Raw genomic sequence first — 20,575 nt, forward strand, 5'->3', positions numbered from 1 at the left:
AAAGGGTTTTAGAGGCTCTCCTCGATTTGTATCCAATAGAGACTCTGTTCCTGGTTATGTGGGTGAATCAAGTAAAGTTGGTTACGCTGCAGTTCGGCAGTCAGCAGCTATTGGATCTGGAGGAGGAAGTGGAAATGGTCAAGGAGGTGGTTATGGGGGAGCCCATCGCACTGTTGGTTCTGCTCCACAACGAGGAGGATGTGACCTTGCAGCAGCAGGAGCTCCAACGATAACGGGTGACAAAGATTTTTCATTGGTGGAATTTGGTGGCTCTGGTGGAGCAGCAGGATCTCATAACAAGGGTGGCCGTGATGGAAGCAAAGGTGGACGTAGTGGAGGAATAATTTTTATATTTTCTCAAAGTAGAGTTAGTGTGGAAGGGCAAATAGATGCTCGTGGAATGTCCGGAGAAGACGGCTACACTACTCAATATCACAAGCAGCCAATGGGAGGTGGTGGTGGTGGAGCTGGAGGAGCAGTCATGATAGTCACAACAACGTCTAATCACAAAAGTAACATTCTTGTAAGTGGCGGTGCAGGAGGTGATTCAGCTATACACAGTGGTTGCAATCCAGGAGGCAGAGGTGGCTCGGGTGGATTGGGATGGATTAGAGTAGCTGACTCTTTTACTACATGACATTATTGCTGTGCAGCAATAGTTTGAACTCTGAAAGTGTTGCGTAATTACAAGCATGTGCATAGCTACCGGGTTTTAGAGTTAGGTTTAGGGTTGCTGTATGCTGTATGCTGTTGAGTGTCACATATTATACTTTCTAATTGCTCTATAATTCGTTTTACAACTTAGTTCACGGTTGTATGAGTAATTAGATGCAATTTCGTGATATCAGTTTCTTCATTAAGTAAATATTAATCAATGCACTTGTGGTTTTACACAGACAGTCTAAATTATTTGTTTGCAATGTATTTATTTATTTATAAATTATTTATCTATTTATTTTTAGTTTGTTTTTACTAACGTATTTTATTATATTGCCTGCCACTAAAGTTTTACAAATCTAATTTCTAATCACGCTCTATTAACTTAGCAGATCACTTTGCCTAGAAGAAATTGCATGGAGACAACCCCGTTAGTCTATGACTATTTGATGTCTTGATAGCAAACATGCAGTCTTGAAACAGGGTGTATACACACGTACATAATAGTTCTAACTTCAAAGCTGGCTGATTCTGTGTATATCACAGTGTCGTTTGCTTCTAAATTCCATCTCTACCTATGTCAAGCAGGTATAGCGCATGCACTTCTGTTCCGTGTTTGCACTCTTACCTACAGTACGTACAACTGTAAACTGAATCGGGGTTTGCATAACTTTACCGTTTGTAAATGTGATGAATGTCCAGCAGTGCCGCTGTTTGGTATACAGTAGACTACCTCTAGCACCATACCCATGCACAACCGGACTTTAATTTATAGTGACCTAGATAATAATTATATTGTGACGCTACAATGACTGCTGGCAAACGCCAGCACGCCAGACGTAGGCACATGCAGGGCCCGGTTTGCGTACCTAGGCGAACTACAAAGTGATTGACATACGAGGTATGGCAGAATTAAGCGGGAAGACACTGGCTCAGCACTAGTATAGACGGCAGCCATCAGTCTATTAGCATGCAGTATCGTCTGCAGGCAAATAATATTGACGTCACGTAAACTAGAGCATACTTGTTACTTCTATTTCGTCACTGAAAGCAAAATTTGCTTTCTGCTTGCTACCTACTACAGCTAGAACTACGTTGCATGAGGCATCCGTTTCACTAATAAATGAATAGATAAACAACGTGCCAGTCTGCGTCATCTAGAGCAAACGTACGAAATGTAAAATGTATGCTATTGTTGCTAGCAGCTAGTCGCTAGACAGCGGTTCACAAACTGTATTTATCTCAATGTGCCATGATGTAGCCAACTGCTTTGATGTTTGCAAGGCCATTGTCTGGAATGCAGCGCGAAGTTTCCAGCACTATTTCCGGCCGACTTATGCGTGTACGATGTTCCATAGCCAACGAAAGAGTCTGGAGACTCACATTGGTTTTGTTCGCTAGCAACAAATCGTAGACGTGCTCGTGAGGTTATTGGTCCATTACGTGAGTGGTAACTTCTAACGTTGAATCCTTCCTAAAATCAATAATCAAGTGTCAATTCTTGTAGATACTAGTAGTACCCTTTGTGATTTTTGGTTTTATAATTTTTATTCTACATAGACGTTGAGCTATAAACATGTTATATATTGATACGTCTACATGTTTGTTGTCTGCTTATTGATATTAAAGATATTTTAAATTTTGTATACAATAAATAAAATATCTTTAATATTATATATATAATATTGAAAATGTATCAAATTCTTCTTACTTGCAGATACTGAAGGTAGAATTTGCAAGCGGAAAGTCAGTACAGCAAACACAAGTGAATTTTAGTTTACATGCATGATATGTCAGGTACATAATAGTGTGATAGTGCTTAAAGATTGCCATGCGTATTCGACTGTCGCTCACCTTGTTGCAATATCTCTGTAGAGATGACCTTGGCAGTAAACTTTACCATTTACTCTTACCAATACTCGTCCCCCTGTACTGTCCATCAGCAATAAGACTGTAGAAAGATGATGCGGTATAGCTGAAGATGATCCATCTGATCGTACCATCTACTTTCATTCCCAGACGAAGTTCAGTAAATGGTAGTGTCCAATACGAAGCCAGTTTCGTTTCTTTGTCATCCAAATTTAAGTTATTTGGTTGAAATGTTTCCTTGTTCGACCACAACAAGCTGTTGTAAGCAAACGATTGCTGATTGCCATCTATCTTTATAATCAAAGTCCAACCTTCATTTCCATAACAGAATGTTTGTTGTAGACAGAATGTTTTGTAAACTTCAAATGCCACTATCCTAGTTTCAAATTTTGAACTTATTTCTAACCTGATATGATGGGTCACTGGCAGATGGTTTAATCTAATATGGTCCATTGCTGAAGGATGATTTGTACGTGAGTGCTATTTGTTTACACGATGATGCTGGCAGCAAAGACGGACTGCCAAGTTGCGCTAAATATTTTAGTGTAAGCAAAGTCCACCATTTGGTGCCATTGCAATACTCTATCTCATTTACATTGTCGTTATATTTCAATATTCCTGCTCCAAACATAAACTCAATATGCCATTCAACGTGCTGAAGTATTTCAAGTCGTTTTATCTTTCTTTGTATTAGAACAATCGTCCAGACGAAGAATTCTTGGCGGTCCAACTGGGCCAGTTAATCCCCTCCCTCCGCGCTCACCTTGAAAGCCTTTAGGAACAACTTTCCACTCATTTCTTTTTTCCCTACAAAAGATTAACAATATCAATACAAAGACAATAAAAGACGATTAAGGAATGTTTGACTAGATCCTTTATTACATATTGTTAATGTTAATATTAATGTTAAGGTTATTTTTTCATCACGCCAGATTAATTTCTCAATCAATAGGAATGAATGAGTGTTAAGGTTAAATTTTCATTACACCAGATTACCCAATCAATACGGATGAATAAATATTGAGGCAATTTAGTTATTAATTAAGAATGTCTACAAGTATGTTAAAGTTAGGTATGAATTTAATATAAATAGTTTAGATTAGTCAGTCTAATTACATATTGTTTTTGTACCCTTGTCTCCTTTCATTTCTTCTTTCCTAACAGCGTCAAAAAAACAATGCATACCTGACGGTACTGCATCTTGAGACTCATTGTTACAAATGGTATTCAGTAATCACAAAAAATCTGTAATCTCACTTGAACAACAACTACTCTTGCAACTCTTGCTCTCCTGCAGCGAAGCAAAAAAACTGTTAATTCAATTCGTTATCTTAAGTCTCAAGAAGAAAACTGGTATCTACATATATGAAGTGGCACGCACGCTAAGTCATTACCATTCATCTGAGTCCGCTGTCATTGTTGTAGCAGTCACCATGAGTACTAGAAGCACAACGAGTTTTTTTGCTGCATAGTGATCAAACACAAACAAGCGAACTTGTTCTAACAGCCTTCAACAGGAGAACTGCCTGCTGCAGGCTGGTAACTGAGACTTCATAGCTCCAAGAGAAACAGAAGTCTATATCATTGCTAGGCAACACTCCACCTCAATATTGACGAAAACGCTGTTGCCGTTTGAAGAAATACCAAGTATGGTAGTGGTATCGAAAATAATCTAGTTCTGTTTGAATTACGATGGCTAGAAGAACGTCAACAAAGACGTGTTTGACAGTCAACAGTGACGTCAATTAGGTGCTACTACTGATGGCTCTCTGCTGATTGAGTGCTATTCGATCTGTTGCTTTGCGGAGTCGTTGAAGACTGGTTATATATGGAGTCAGCGGTATATACATGCAAGTGCAAGTGTTTGCAATGTTCTGTATATATATATATATATATATATATATATATATATATATATATATATACATCATATCGCGCACGTGTTTGTCTGCCACTTGTGCTGTCTCACTCACTCTGACGTCACGATCTTTAGGCAAACTGCAGCACCGTGAAGACATAAAGGGAGCACTAACAGTGCTGAACCGTAGGCGAGAGCTGCTCCAGTTGCACCATGTTACACCAATTATCTTAAATGGTTGCAGTTGCTGATCCGTTGGTCTTACAAGATAATTAGATAATGAATAGAGAAGCACTATACAGTGCTACACCCTCGGTAGGTGTACATGCACACCACATGGCGCTAAGACATGTGAGGCAAGAGACACAAACGCTCATTGTTGTTGTAATGAGGTGACCCCAAAGCCGCCAGAGCTAAAACAAAACATTAAATGTGGGCAAACATGCACGTGCACGTGTAGATTAGGCGTCTGTTCGCTCCGACTTTGCATACCGTAACAAAAATGAATAGAGAGACGCACTAGCGTACTTACAGGTCAGCCGCTTCGTCCGACAAACAGACGCGGTCATGGACAATGCACGTTCCCATTCGCAAATTCCCGACAAGCGCCACATTTCTGTTGTAATTTTTGCAACAACACCGTAGACGCTCGGTCATGCACATCGAAAACTCAAGCTGTCAGACTGCAAAATTACTATACAGAAACACTGTGAAACAATCAAAATGAAACAAGTCAGGTACAGCTACACCTTCGTTCCCTAGACGCCTGGTTGTTGTTGGAAAAACATACACGTGTAGGCGTTCTTTCTATGTGCTAAACCCGTAAAGCAAAGGACTAAACACCATGTAATCACTCTCAATTAGATTAGCTGATCACTTTGCCTAAAAGAAATTGCATGCAGACAACCCCGTGAGTCTATAGCTATTTGATGTCTTGATAGCAAGCATGCAGTCTTGAAACAGGGCGTATACACACGTACATAATAGTCCTAACTTCAACGCTGGCTGTGTATCACGGTGTCGTTTACTTCTAAATTCCATCTACAGCTATGTCAAGCTGGTATAGCGCATGCACTTTTCTATTCCGTGTTTGCACGCGTACGTACAGTACGTAATACCGTAAACTGAATCGGGTTTGCATAACTCTACCGTTTGCAAATGTGATGAATGTCTAGCAGTGCCGCTGTTTTGTGTACAGTACAGTACCTCCAGCACGATATCCATGCACAATCGAAGAGTAATTATAGTGACACAATAATTATATTGTGATGCTACAATGACTGCAGGCAAACGCCAGCAAGCCAGACGTAGGCACATGCAGGGCCATATTTGCGAATGCCAACTTCAAAAGTGATCGACGTACGGGGTATGACAGAATTAAGCGGGAAGAGACGGGCTCCACACGGCAGCTATCAATCTATTAGCATGCAGTATCGTCTTCAGGCAAATAGTAAATTGACGTCACGTGAACTAGAGCATACTTGTTACTTTTATTTCGTCACTGAAAGAAAAATTTGCTTTCTGCCTGCTACGTACTACCTATAGCTAGAACAATATTGCACGAAGCATCCGTTTTACTAATAAATGAATGGGTAAACAACGTGCCAGTCTACGTCATCTAGAGCAAACGTACGAAATGTAAAATGTACGCTATTGTTGCTAGCAGCTAGTCGCTAGACAGCCGTTCACAAACTGTATTTATCTCAACGTGCCATGATGTAGCCAACTGCTTTGATGTTTGCAGGGCCATTGTCTGGAATGCAGCACGCGAAGTTTCCAGCACTATTTCTGACCGACGTATGCGTGCGCGATGTTCCCAAACCAACGAAAGAGTCTGGAGACTCACAATCGTTTTGTTCGTTAGCAATAAACCCTAGACGTGCTCGTGCGCCATTTGATCCAAAATATGAGTTGTAACTTCTAACGTTGAATCCTTCCTAAAATCAATAATCGAATGTCAATTCTTGTAGATACTAGTAGTACCTTTTTGTGATTTTTGGTTTTACAATTGTTATTCTATCTATACGTTGAGCTATAAACATGTTATATATATTGATACGTCTATATGTTTGTTGTCTGCTTATTGATATTAAAAATATTTTAAATTTTGTAAACAATATTTAAAATATCTTTAATAGTATATATAATATTGAAAATGTATCAAAACCTTACTTGCAGATACTGACGGTAAAATTTGCAAGCGGAAAAGTCAAGCGAAAAGTCAGTACAGCAAACACAAGTGAATTTTTAGTTTACATGCATGATATCAAGTACATGATTGTGTGATAATTATCTAAGCCTCCATTTTCCTTAACGATTGCCATGCGTGTTCGACTGTCGCTCACCCTGTTGCAATTTCTCTGTAGAGATGACCTTGGCAGTAAACTTCTCCATGTACTCTTACCGATACTCGTCCCTCTGTACTGTCCATCAGCAATAAGACTGTACAGAGATGATGCGATATAGCTGTAGGTGATCCATCTGATCGTTCCATCTACTTTCATTCCCAAACGAAGTTCAGTAAATGGTAGTGTCCAATACGAAGCCAGTTTTGTTTCTTTGTCATCCAAATCCAAGTTATTTGGTTGAAATGTTTCCTTGTTCGACCACAACAAGCTGTTGTAAGCAAACGATTGCTGATTGCCATCTATCTTTATAATCAAAGACCAACCTCCATTTCCATAACAGAATGTCTGTTGTAGACAAAATGTTTTGTAAACTTCAAATGCCACTATCCTAGTTGCAATTTTGCAATTATTTCTAACCTGATATGATGCGTCACTGGCAGATGGTTTAATCCAATATGGTCCATTGCTGAAGGATGATTTGTACGTGAGCGCTATTTGTTTACACGATGATGCTGGCAGCAACGAATCGCCAAGTTGCGCTAAAGATTTTAGTGTAAGCAAAGTCAACCATTTGGTGCCATTGCAATACTCTATCTCATTTACATTGTCGTTATATTTCAATATTCCTGCTCCAAACATAAACTCAATTTGCCTTTCAACGTTCTAAAGCATTTCAAGTCGTTTACCTTTCTTTGTATTAGAACAATCGTCCAGACGAAGAATTCCTGGCGGTCCAATTGGGCCAGTTAATCCCCTCACTCCGCGCTCACCTTGAAAGCCTTTAGGACCAACTTTTCCGCTCATTCCTTTTTCCCCTACAAAAGATTAATAATATCAATACAGAGACATTGAAACCCAACTAAGTAATTTTGACTACCTGCTTATTACATATTAATGTTAATATTCATGTTAATGTTATATTTCCATCACGCCAGATTATCCAATAAATAAGGATGAATGAATATTGAGCCAATTTAGTTATTAATTAAGCACGTGTACAAGTATAGTAAAATTAGGTATGACTGTATTAATTATAAATATTTTGAATTAGCGGTTGTGTGACTCAAGGTTCGAATGGGAGAAAATAACACGCCCTAGAAAGGCAACAAACTCTTTTTCAACGTTTGTTTAATAATTTTAATTAGTTGATATGTTAAACTGTAATTTTACTTTTTTCAGTCTAATTACCTATTTTTTGTACCTTTGTCTCCTCTCATTTCTCCTTTGCTAACAGCGCCCAAAACGCAATACATACCTGACGGTACTGCATCTACAGACTCATTGTTACAAATGGTAGTCAGTAATCACAGCAAATCTGTGATCTTACTTGAACAACAACTACTCTCGCAACTCTTGCTGTCCTGCAACAAAGCAAAAAACTGTCAATTCAAGTCGTTAGCATAAGTCTCAAGAAGAGTACTGGTATCTACATAAATGAAGTGGCACGCACGCTAGGTCTTACCATTTCATCAGAGGCCGCCGTCATTGTTGTAGCGGTCACAATGACTGCTAGAAGCACAATGAATTCTGGTTGCTGCATAGTGATCGAACACGTACAAACGGACAAACTACTTGTTCTATCAGTCTTCAACAGGAGAGCTGCCTGCTGCAGTCTGGCAACTGAGACTATATAGCTTCAAGAGAAACGAAAGTCGACATCATTGTCAACACTCCACCTCGTTAATATTGACGAAAACGTTTGTTGACGTTGCTGTTATTTTGAAGAAATACCAAATATGGTAGCGGTTTCAAAAATAATCTAGCTCTGGTTGAATTACAATGGAATAGAAGAAGCTGAATGACGTCAACAGAGACGTGTCTTAAGTGCTATTCGATGTGGAGTTCTGTAGTTAGGCAGAGTCGTTGAGAACCGGACATATATGGAGTCAGCGGTGTATACGAGCAATTAGTGCAAGTGTTTGCAATGTTCTGTATCATATCGCGCGTGTTTGTCTGCCACTCGTGCTGTCTCACTCAATCTGACGTCGAGACCTGTAGGTAAACTACCTGTAGGTAAGCATCGCGAATACACAAGACCTGTTTGCGAACGCGAACTCCAGAGTGAGGGAAACATACGGGGAACGGCAGAACTACGCGCGAAGAGACGGTCTAAGTGACAGCAAATTACCTATCTATTAGAGGAGATCTCTCACCAAAGTCAAATGTCTCTCAGATGAAAGCTGTCACTTCATGACACAACCACTTGCAACCGTTTACTGCAGAAAGTTACCGTAAAGGAGAATTCTAAAGCATTGGAAATTACCTGTGTTTGGTAAAGTAATCAGCAGACATGACACGTACCTATATGGTAATTGTAGGCGGGACTTGAACTAGAGTGCCAGACACAGGCTAGACATGAGTAGTTGTGTAATTAGAACTGGGTGTACAGACGAACTTAGGATCGCTGTATGTTCCACTGGTTATCGTAGAATAAAGAGACAAAACCACAAGCAGTGCAGAAGTTCTACAGTGGCGACGAGGATAGTGGGCGATGGCCAGCGAAACAAGGTATGGCACGCTGGGAGAATACCGTCCGAGTACGGAGAGCGTGGAGGAGTACCAGGAGAGGTTCCAACTATTCTGTACCGTGAACGGCATCGCTGATGGGTAAGGCCAAGAGGCACAACGTACAGCAATCTTTCTGTCGCCAGTTGGCGTCTATACCTACAGTCTGCTAAGAAATCTAGCAAGGCCGAAAACAGTCCAGGAACTTTCACTAGATGAGACTGTATCAACGCTGAAGGAACACTTTGAGCCGAAGAAGATCATCATCGCGGAAAGGTTCTGTTTCTACAAGCGTCAGCAACGAGAGAGTGAAAGTATCGCAACATACCTCGTTGAATTGCGGCGGCTTGCGAAACATTGCGACTTTGGTGCTTACCTGGCAACAGCCTTGCGAGATCAATTCGTGTGTGGTTTGCGTGCTGAGTCTGTGCAGCAAAAGTTGTTGGCAGAGGCTGCTTTGACTCTGGAGTGCGCTGTCAAATTGGCACAAGCCGACGAAATAGCACGTCAGGAGACAAAAGCTATGCGTCATGACACGCGGAGACGCACCAAGTAGCCAACCGGAGACGAGGTTTGCACTGCGACGTACAGGTGAGCGACCTCCCACGAAGGAATCGTCTGAGAAAGCATGTTACCGTTGTGCAAAACGCGGTCATACGGCTGACAAATGTCGTATGGAGTCCTGGCAGTGCAACATCTGCAAGAAGACGGGACACATTGCCAAAGCTTGTCGTAGCAAGGGAAATGGCTCTAAGGAATGGAAAAGAATTGCCGCATCGTCATCCCGGATATCAGACAATGTGAAAGCACGGGCTGCCTACCAAGTAGACGAGCAGGATGTATGCACCATATACAACTTCAACGGAAAGGAGAGCCCTAAGGTAAATGTTGATATAGCCGGAAGGTCCTTTGAAATGATCATGGACACGGGGGCAAGCATCATTGTCATTCCTGAAGACGTGCACAAGGCAGAGCTAGCTCAGATAAAGTTACAGAAGAGCACTGTAAGGCTCCAGTCTTACTGTGGCAAGTAGTTGAAAGTACAAGACGAAGCAACTGTACCAGTCCGTTATGGTGATCAGGGACTTTGTGACAAGATAGTAGTTGTGGACGCACCAGGGAAACCAGCTGCTTTGGGGAGGAACTGGCTAACAAAGATAAGCTTGGACTGGAATACTTTATTTGGCATCCAGTATGAGGGTCACCTGGACGCAGTTCGGGAGTTCCCCAACCTATTCAAGAAAGGCATGGGCTAATTGCGGCAATTCAAAGCGAAAATTGAGCTGTCTCCAGACGCAAAGCCACTTTTCTATAAACCGAAACCGGTACCTTTTGCACTTCAGGAGAGGGTCTGTGAGGATATTGATCGTCTAGTCAGGGAGGACATTCTTCGACTTGTCGAACAGAAAACTTGGGCGTTACCGATAGTCATTGTACGCACGAACCGATGGAAGAATACGCCTTTTCGGTGACTATAAGGTGACTATATATCAGTACCTTGACAATGGTCAGTACCCGGCCCCAATGCCCAGCACCTCTTCGCAACACTTGCTGGAGGAAAGAGATTCACCCGCTTAGATCTCTGACAAGCCTATCAACAGATGGAAGTTGACGTTGACAGTCAACAGTACCTAACAATTAACACTATCAAAGGCCTCTTCACGTTCGCCAGACTACCATTTGGTATCATAACAGCTCCTAGTATATTTCAGAAGGCAATGGATTGTATTTTGAGCGGTCTACCTGAAGTCTGTTGTTTTTACGACGATATTTTGTCCTCTGGCAACTCTGACAAGGAGCAAGATGATCGTACCAGGAAGGTACTCAACAGACTGGATCGGGCAGGTGTACGACTTCGAAGTAACAAATGTGAATTCAACAGGTCGTAAGTCCAGTATCTCGGATATATTGTTGATCAACGCGGCTTACGGCCTACCCAAGAGAAAATTAGAGCAATCAAGGAGGCCCCAACACATATTAATGTGGCGGAATTAAAATTCTTTTTGGGATTACTCAATTATTATAATGGCTTCCTGCCCAACTTGTGTGATACATTGAAGCCACTTCATTCATTGTTGCAAAAGGGTAAATAGTGTAAGTGGACTCACAAGGAAGAAGAAGCTTTCGAGTCATCAAAAAGAAAGCTCCTGAATTCTAACTTCCTGGCACACTATGACCTATCACTTGCAGTGAAGCTGTCGCGTGATGCCTCTCCATATGGCATTGGGGCTTGTCTGACCCATGTGTATGAAGATGAATCAGAACGGCCAGTCGCCTTTGCTTAGAGGACATTGTCTTCAACTGAGAAAGGATATGCTCAAGTAGAGAGAGAAGATCTCACATTAATATTTGGAGTTCGGCATTTTCACAAATATCTCGTTGAACGAAGTTTCACACCGGTGACCGATCACAAGACACTGACAAGGATTTTGTGTCCAAAACAAGGGGTGCCTACACTACCTGCGGCTAGGCTACAGCGATGGGCGCTGATACTGAGTGCTTACGACTACGATTTGGAGTACAAGGCCGGTGAACAGAACAAGGAAGCCGATATGCTTTCACGACTTCCCCTTAATGTCAACGTCATTGACCCAAACCACGACTTATTCAAGGTGGATTATTGTGAAACACTTCCTGTGTCTGCTGCAGAAGTGGCTCGAGACACTCGGTCTGACCCAACCCCGAGGAAGATGTCACATTATATACTCCAAGGCTTGAAACCAAAGGTAGACCCAGAGATACAGCCTTATGATAGGCGAGCAGAGGAATTGTCCATGGAGGACGGATGCATCCTGTGGGGATCACAGGTTGTGATACCACCAACCTTACGACAGTGTGTGAGGGAAGAACTACATGAAGGTCATTTTGGAGGTAATCGTATGAAGGCCATTGCTAGAAGTTTTGTGTGGTGGCCTAACCTAGATAAGGAGCTGGATGATGTTACCAAAGCCTGCGAGGTTTGTTAGTCTCAACGGAACAAACCGGCAACTGCAATCACTCACCCTTGGATATATCCAAATTCTCCTTGAGAGAAAGTTCAAACAGAGTTTGCTGAACACGAGGGACACCAATATTTGATCATGGTGGGCGCCCATTCCAAGTGGATTGAGGTTGAGAAGATGGATCAGTGGGTCTTTCGGCCATTTCAAATTTCAAATTTCAAATTTTTAATTTTTGAATTTTTGTAATTCAATTTCTCAACATTTTTTGGATTGAAATTTAAAATTTTTAATTTAACGTTACCAATTTCTAAAAATTTGCATTTAATTTTTAAATTTAAATTTTTAAAAAAATCAAAATTTAAAATTTTATTATTTCAAATTTGTAAATTTTTAGTTGCAGTATAGTAGAAATTGCTTTGCCGCCGAGAAAGCGGACATAGGTGCATACATGGTCAGTGGATCTTTCGGCCATTTCAAATTTCAAATTTAAAAATTTTGAAATTAAATTTTTAATTTTTTTGTATTAAAATTTTAAATTTTTAATTTAACGTTACCAATTTTTAAAAATTTGCATTGCATTTTCAAATTTTAATTTTTTGAGAAATTAAAATTGAATGTTATTATTTCAAATTTGTAAATTTTTAGGTGCAGTATATTAGAAATTGCTTTGCCGACGAGAAAGCGGACGTAGTTGTATATATGAAATGATGGCCGGATTTGAACTAACAGAAATTGAACGCTCATCCGTTCCCTCAAATAATTTGAGTACATCAGAAAAAGAAAATTGAAAGAACGAGTAGCAGCGTACACGGTAAGGAGTCCACTGGACGGCGTAGGGTTGCATTCCAACGCGTGCTGATACGCTGATTCAATTATACTAGGCGCGGTTTCTGCTAATCACATCAGCACGTTTCCTGAACCGTGTTTCTGCTCCTGTACGTACGCCGCTTTAGACAGTTGCTAATGTTTAGTAAGTCGAAGTGCATGGTCGCGTCGTTACTGTAGATGTAGGAGTACGATTGACCTACCTGCAAGTTGCACTTCATGTCTAGATTTTGTACATCACATAGAACATTACCCGATAGCGCATATAGAACCTCTACAACCTCATTCTGTGTCTCTCCTGTGCCGTGGGAACAGAACCCACACTGACTACAAGTGAATTACGAGACCAAATAGTAAAGGTGGACCCGCACGCAGTGCTCATAGCAGGAGGGCCTAGGGAACGTACGTGTACCGTACTGCTGACACGCCCCTGCCCTCGACGGTACCGCGTCCAACTACTAAAACTACATTTACGTATGTCGTACTGTACCGACAGACTAGTCGCCAATTCAATACCAATTAACTTTACACAAGCAACGTACTGCATGATCGCGTAGAGATCCTCTAGTATCAGTATCAACATCAATTAGGGGCTTCCTCCTGTATCGTTGAAGGACGCCCCCACACTAGCATCGGCCTCCCAGACCCGTCGCTACACGGGTCTGGGAGGCCGAGGCTAGATCACACACACACACACACACACACACACACACACACACACACACACACACACACACACACACACACACACACACACACACACACACACACACACACACACACACACACACACACACACACACAATAAACAACGGATCCGAGTCAAAGGCATCGTTTAGCACTCGGTAGGGGTTGATCCTTAGAGTGTGCGTTGAAAGAATGCTGTCACATGTTCGGCAAGATCGCTAGCATTACGAGGTTGTGGAGGGCACAATCACGTTGGTGGTCGATGGTGCTTTGGAAATTCTCCTGGATCGTGAGAGCTGACAGCGCCGACTAACTAAATTTTAGTAGCTACGTAGGCAGATACGCGAGTTTCCGGACAGCCATGCAAACGCGACAAACTTGGGGATTCCCCAACCAATTAGCAACACACACAGTATAGGCACATCGTATCAAATTGAGTCACGGATGAACGAGAGAGAAATTCAAGAAATGGTGAAGACTGGGTTATCGCACTCAAACATAAGTTATATACTTCGAAGAAGACATCCTGGAGTCAAAGGTTTTTCTGAACGATCCGGTAGACGATTTTGTCCTATGCAAAACATTTATGATCGTTCTGCATTATCTGACTTTGACATGAGGCTGGTAGTCCGGGCAGCTGTTAGAGAAGTAATATGTTCTCTTTTACTAAACCCGTATAAACAGATGAAGACTTTTGCCGTTAGTGCACGTCTCTACGTAGGTTGGTCCAGCGTACGGAAGAAAGATGATAAAAGGGTATCTTCAAGCAGGAAGACTTAGAGTTAGTGACAAACGCATTGGACGCATTCTAAGACAAGTTGCTCCTGGATAACATGGAAGGAGGCAGCAACTAGCTCATCGGCAAATAAATTCTGTACCTTACTACGCTCAATATCCTGGACACAAAACTCAGTTTATTGTGTGTGCGTCTGTTCTATGTGTAGTGTGGGGGCGTCCTTCAACGATACAGGAGGCAACACTTAATTGATGTTGATACTGATACTAGATGATCTCTATCTGCGTGTTGTTGCATTCTTAGGTAAGTAGAGACTCTGTAGAAAGGTTACGATACAGTACAAACGTAATTCACGCGATCATGCAGTACGTTGCTTGTGTAAAGTTAGTTGGTATTGAATTGGCGACTAGTCTGTCGGTACAGTACGACATACGTAAATGTAGTTTTAGGAGTTGGACGCGGTACCGTCGAGGGCAGGGGCGTGTCAGCAGTACGGTACACGTACGTTCCCTAGGCCCTCCTGCCATGAGCACTGCGTGCGTGTCCACCTTTACTATTTGGTCTCGTAATTCACTTGTAGTCAGTGTGGGTTCTATTCCCACGCACAGGAGAGACACAGCATGAGGTTGTAGACGTTCTATCTGCGCTATCGGGTAGTGTTCTATGTGATGTACAAAATCTAGACATGAAGTGCAACTTGCAGGTGGGCCAATCGTACTCCTACATCTACAGTAACGACGCGACCGTGCACTTCGAGTTACTAAACATTAGTAACTGTCAGAAGCGGCGTACGTACAGGTGCAGAAACACGGTACAGGAAACGTGCTGATGTGATTAGCAGAAACCGCGCCTAGTTCAATTGAATCAACATATCAGCACGCGTTGGAATGCACCCCTACGCCGTCCAATGGACTCCTTACCGCATACACTGCTACTCGTTCTTTCAATTTTCTTTTTCTGATGTACTCAAATTATTTGAGGGAACGGATGAGCGTTCAATTTCTGATAGTTCAAATCCGGCCATCAGTTCATATATACAACTACGTCCGCTTTCTCGTCGGCAAAGCAATTTCTAATATACTGCACCTAAAAATTTACAAATTTGAAATAATAAAATTTAAAATTTTGATTTTTAAAAAATTAAAATTTGAAAATTCAATGCAAATTTTAAACATTAACAACGTTAAATTTAAAATTTAAAATTTTAATACAAAAAATTGAGAAATTGAATTTTAAAAATTTTAAATTTAAAAATTTAAAATTTTGAAATTTGAAATACCCACTGACCATCCACTGACCATGCTGACGGTAAAACTATTTGCAGTCGAAAAGTGCCGTTTACTAACATGAGTGAATATTCAGTTTACATGATGTCACATGATGTCACGCAGGTACACGTAAAAGTGTGATTTAGCCTTCATTTTGTTTGACACTATCGATGTTGCAATGGCTCATCTTGTTGCAATGGCTCTGGAAAGATGACGTTGGCAATAGACTTCTCCACTTACTCTCATCTAGACTCATGCTTCTGTACTGTCCATCAGCAATAAGACTGTAGAGAGACGATACGGTATAGCTGAAGGTGATCCATTTGGCCGTTCCATCTACTTTCATTCCCAGACCAAGTTCAGTAAATGGTAGTGTCCAATACGAAGCCAGTTTCGTTTCTTTGTCATCCAAATCCAAATTATTTGGTTGAAATGTTTTCTTGTTCAACCACAAGTCGCTGTGGTAGTCAAACGTTTGTTGATTACCATCTATCTTCATGATCAATGTCCAACCTTCAATCGCATCACAGAATACCTGTTGTAGACACGAAGTTAACAAACAATGCAACGAGCATCTATTTGAAGATAGTGCCTAGGCCCACTTGAAATGGTGGATCGTTAGAAGATGATCTATTCCAATGTTGTCCATTGTGAAAGGATGAGTTATGCCTGAGAGCTATCTGCTTACAGGTTGACTCAGGCATCAAAGACGAGCTGCCAGATACCAAATATGACAATAGAGTCAACCAGTGGTTGGCGTTACAGTACTCGACTTCCTTTACTTGCTCAATATATTTCAATATTCCTAGTTACACAATGTTTTTAGAGCAAGTAACTAAGTTTAATTTGTCTCACCTTTTGTGCTATTGGAACATATAGCTTTGTTCGTTATTGTGTTCCTAGTGTCTGTTAAATCGTTTTCAAGTTGAGCAACTTTGGTGGTCAAACTCTGAAATAGGGAATACCGGTAACTCCAAACGTTTCAATAAGATATTGTGTTTGAAGTATGTTTTTGTACAGAATTGCTTTGTTGAAGTTTAGTAGTGTTAACACGCACACACACACACACACACACACACACACACACACACACACACACACACACACACACACACACACACACACACACACACACACACACACACATACACACACACACCCAATACACACTCAATCTGACACTATATGGCAATTAGATCAGGGAACTGGGTCCTTCGCAATGCCTGCATAAAACAGTCCTGTGACCTGCTCTTTGCATATGCCCGTGATAAATACGAGGTCTTGGCTGTCCAAACACTCAGTGATGTACTGACATACCCTACTGCCATCATCCAGCAGTTCGAGCAAGGACACTGGACAGCGTCAAAATTAGGTGTGCCATTTCATAATCAAGCGCTAGATGAATTGCATGAGACCGAAATTAATTGTGGCTTAAAGCAAGTTGTGTCTAGACCTCCCTACTTTCAGGTAGTTGAACTTAGCAATTTCCTAGCCTATCTGGAAAATGTGGTGTCTTATTTTTGCTCTGATGTTGGCAAAACTCGGAAGTCAAAAATAGTGCACGACACTCACTTACCCACTATTGTGACAGACCTGGTTGAAAAATCACTTGATTTGAAATGTCTTGATGCTGTTGAGTTGCATAATGTGTTTGCCCATTGTCCCAAGTCACTTGACAAACCAACTAGAAGTGACCTGCTAGACATAAGAAATGCTGGTAGGAGACGGTTGGTTTCTTATGCAAGGCAATATGCTTTATGTCCTCCTACAGAAGTTCCAGGAAAATGCAGTAGACAAAAACTCCGGACGTTTACCACCCGTACATCGATTTCAAGAGAGAAAGCTAAAGTGCAGAAAGCTACTCGTTTGCTGGAAAATGCATATGCACATGTGATTCGTAGTGGAGTTGTCCTTGCCCAGACCTGTCCATTACCACTCGCAATAGCAATGGGCAAGGGTGAAATTCGCCAACGACCCAAAAGTTCAATCAGGCTAGCGTTTGTCAGGGATCCTGTTTTGGCATCAATCTTTACTACTACATGCTCTCTTTTGACAGCCAATCAAACTGCATTTGACTTTGTTATTGACTTCCTTCGGGTTCTTCATCAGCCCCCTCCATCTCAAGGGGTATCCCTGCTTGAATTTTGTCAATACATGTGGCATCAAATTGTTGTGGAAATGAGATTTTTGCGAGGGGCTGGTAGGGTTACTAATGTCATTGACAAACCAAAATTTCTGCCTCCCCCTAGGCAATTGCTTCATTCAGTGAGGCAAAAAGAAAGTTGGTGTCGAAAGCAAGTCATCTTATCAGTTTCCGTCACCGTCTGAGAAAATGCCTCTTGGCAAAGAGTATGCCTGTGCCTTGGCAACACCAGATTTCAAAGCAGGCCTGATAGAGTTTGCTGCTGAGACATTCATGCAGTTAGCTAAGGAAGAGCTTCATGTTGGACAGTCTGTTTTGATTGACTCTCCGTCTTTTGAGCAACCATTGTTGCTGTCACCTTGGGGGTAGGTGTGAGAAATTACCCAAAAACCAGAAAGGGGAAGGGGATCAAGGTGTTTGGCACCACTCTTGTAAGAGCCCCTTTTCTGCAGTAATAGTGTTTGTTCATGATACGGACACCTGGATGGGTGGACTGGCATTAGATGAGCTGGGATATTTTTCTGACAAGTTGGTATATGTTGAGCTAAGACCAAATTCAGAATTTGTTACCATAAGTGGAATATCAAGTGTTATGAAATCTCACCCTAATTTGCAAAGTCTGTCACACCCTGTTGCATGTCTTCTCGCGGTGTACACTCTCAGTGGTGCTGACTACGTAAGCTCATTTTTTGGAGTGTCACATCATGGTGCTGTAAAACGGTTTTTGAACAATATTTCTTTTATTTGTTCTGACCAAGAGTTGGTCCTGTTTGAAATGAGGAAAGATGGCTATTTCGAATTCTGTTCATTGTCATTGCCTGCGTGTATTAAGTTTATAATGTGTTTGTACTAAGTCTGTCTTTTCCAGTCAGTCTGCATACAGCTTAGCTCTGGCTCTCAAAGATGCTCCTATCCCTCATGAGCTTGCACTAGTTTTGCAGTGGTTAGGATATGCTGTATCAGAGAACATGACCGTATCAACAGTCCGGCAGTGGGTTGATTTATTGAGACGCCTGACATTTCATGATAGTAGTGGAGGTCAGAATCATGAAGCCAATATGATCCCATCCTTGCCCGCATTGCACCAGCATGTACTGCGTGCAGAGTATGCCATCCAATCGGTATATGAGAGTCGAGAGGAGACCTCATCCTTCCTTTCGTATACTGGCTCTGGCTGGTTGATAGATGAAGGTGGTTCTATTTCTGTTTTGTGGGATACCAGGCATGATCAGAGTATTTTAATAAATGATTCCTACAGATGCACCTGTCAGACAGGTTGCAGTGGGAGCACAGGAGGATGCAGAAGTTGTTTCCAGCAATGTAGGCCTTGTACCACTAGATGCAGATGCATAGGCCACTGTAGAAATCCTCACAACAGACATGGCGTGTGCCCAGGGGCGTACCGTGGCCATTGGAATTGGGGGGGCTGAAATACCCGAACACTGACACGCCCCTTTGACAAAAATTGTATTAGTAGCAACAATGCAGACCACAAAGTATTACGTTTACTCGTATACATATATACAGTATGGAGCAGACTAAACAAGCACCTATTTACTGAAAAATCATCCTGCGGTTTCCTCTTGCACAGAACTCTTACAAAAAGCTACGTAACGCTAGTTTTCACCTGACAAAATGGGAAACGCCCACAAAAACTGGGGGGGCTATAGCCCATTTAGCCCATGCCACGGTACGCGCCTGGTGTGCCAAACTGTAAGAGAGGATGACTTGCAGTTAGGTTGGTCTGATGTTGCTGTCATTTCGTTCGATTCAGTACCCACACCCTCTGATATCGATGCTTGTGCATCACTACCACTTCAGGTTCATGCCCATGCTGGTAATACAGATAGCAACAGCTCAGACACTGATTTAGATTTGGAATGGGATGATGGACTGTCAGAAACTGCAGTAAGCCTACATGGGCAAACCCTTTGTCTGCCCGAGCATTTTCCCTCCTATGGGGACATGGGCCAGAGTGAACTTCAGGCAGACATTTCTGATGTCAGTGACGATGAAGAGGACTGAGGAACTATGAAGGTATTGTGAAAACTGCTTTGCTGTTGTGTGTTATAAATTCTCTGAATAATATATAATGTACTCGATATAAATGTCACTTCGGTTGTTTCAATTATGTATTACCACCCATGTAGTAGTTTACGTAATTGTAAATAACTTTACAAGTCTAATGTGTAGTAAGATGGAAATTATAGTTCAAAACGTCTGAAAAGGTAATTTGGCTCATCCCTATTGGCAGTGTCTTCAGATCTCTCTGTGTGTGTATGTAGGTGGAGTTACACTGGTCAAGAAGTGCCTCTTTCTGTTCTCATTAGATGCTCACTGGTAGCCTAATTGCCAAGTCGACGTCTGTGTCAGACCAATATCTCTATACTCACTTGGCCATCTGTATGCTGTAATTGCAACGGCGTATCGTACTAGTTTGTTGCAATAGCAGTTTGCGTATACTGTATTACAAATATTCTAGCACAGTAAATGACAGACTACTATGCCTTACCGTCGACATCCACATTTGTACTGTACTTGTGTGATTAGTATCTCTGCAAGCAGTTGGTATGTCGTATTTGCACTTACGCGTTGCGGTACATCTGTAAGGACATCTCGTGTATAGGTCCCCTTCTTGAGTTTGCAGGGTACATGTAGTCACAACAACCGGGCCTCTGGGGGCCCATGTACCGATCAGATAGTGAAGGCTTCTGTTCGACTGGAGCTACAATGTAGG

At 41.7% G+C, this 20,575-nt stretch overlaps 4 protein-coding genes across 4 annotated transcripts in view; 2 read left to right on the forward strand and 2 right to left on the reverse strand.

Annotated features, from left to right (window-relative positions):
• Positions 1-836, forward strand: part of LOC134176938 (uncharacterized PE-PGRS family protein PE_PGRS54-like) — a 1,665-nt gene extending 829 nt beyond the window's left edge. Inside the window, exon 1 of the mRNA XM_062643626.1 lies at positions 1-836. This exon is cut by the window's left edge and continues 829 nt beyond it. Coding sequence (XP_062499610.1) covers positions 1-637 — 637 coding nt within the window. The 3' untranslated portion in view covers positions 638-836.
• A 5,026-nt stretch (positions 837-5,862) lies between these two features.
• On the reverse strand, positions 5,863-7,196 carry LOC134177746 (uncharacterized skeletal organic matrix protein 5-like). Its single transcript, XM_062644522.1, has 3 exons — positions 7,167-7,196; positions 6,730-7,077; positions 5,863-6,321 (listed from the first exon to the last, which is right to left on the reverse strand). Exons 1-3 carry the CDS (start codon positions 7,194-7,196, stop codon positions 6,088-6,090), a joined length of 612 nt encoding a protein of 203 aa, XP_062500506.1. The 3' UTR covers positions 5,863-6,087.
• Positions 7,197-12,231: 5,035 nt separating this feature from the next.
• LOC134177747 (uncharacterized skeletal organic matrix protein 5-like) lies at positions 12,232-16,194 on the reverse strand. Its single transcript, XM_062644523.1, has 3 exons — positions 15,936-16,194; positions 13,208-13,302; positions 12,232-12,288 (listed from the first exon to the last, which is right to left on the reverse strand). The coding sequence occupies exons 1-3, from the start codon at positions 16,192-16,194 to the stop codon at positions 12,232-12,234; spliced, it is 411 nt and encodes a 136-aa protein (XP_062500507.1).
• A 686-nt stretch (positions 16,195-16,880) lies between these two features.
• Positions 16,881-18,023, forward strand: LOC134177748 (uncharacterized). The gene has a single exon (XM_062644524.1). The coding sequence runs from the start codon at positions 16,881-16,883 to the stop codon at positions 18,021-18,023; it is 1,143 nt and encodes a 380-aa protein (XP_062500508.1).
• Positions 18,024-20,575: the final 2,552 nt, after the last annotated feature.

The sequence above is a fragment of the Corticium candelabrum genome, chromosome 3, assembly GCF_963422355.1.
Source record: "Corticium candelabrum chromosome 3, ooCorCand1.1, whole genome shotgun sequence".
Lineage (NCBI taxonomy): Eukaryota > Metazoa > Porifera > Homoscleromorpha > Homosclerophorida > Plakinidae > Corticium > Corticium candelabrum.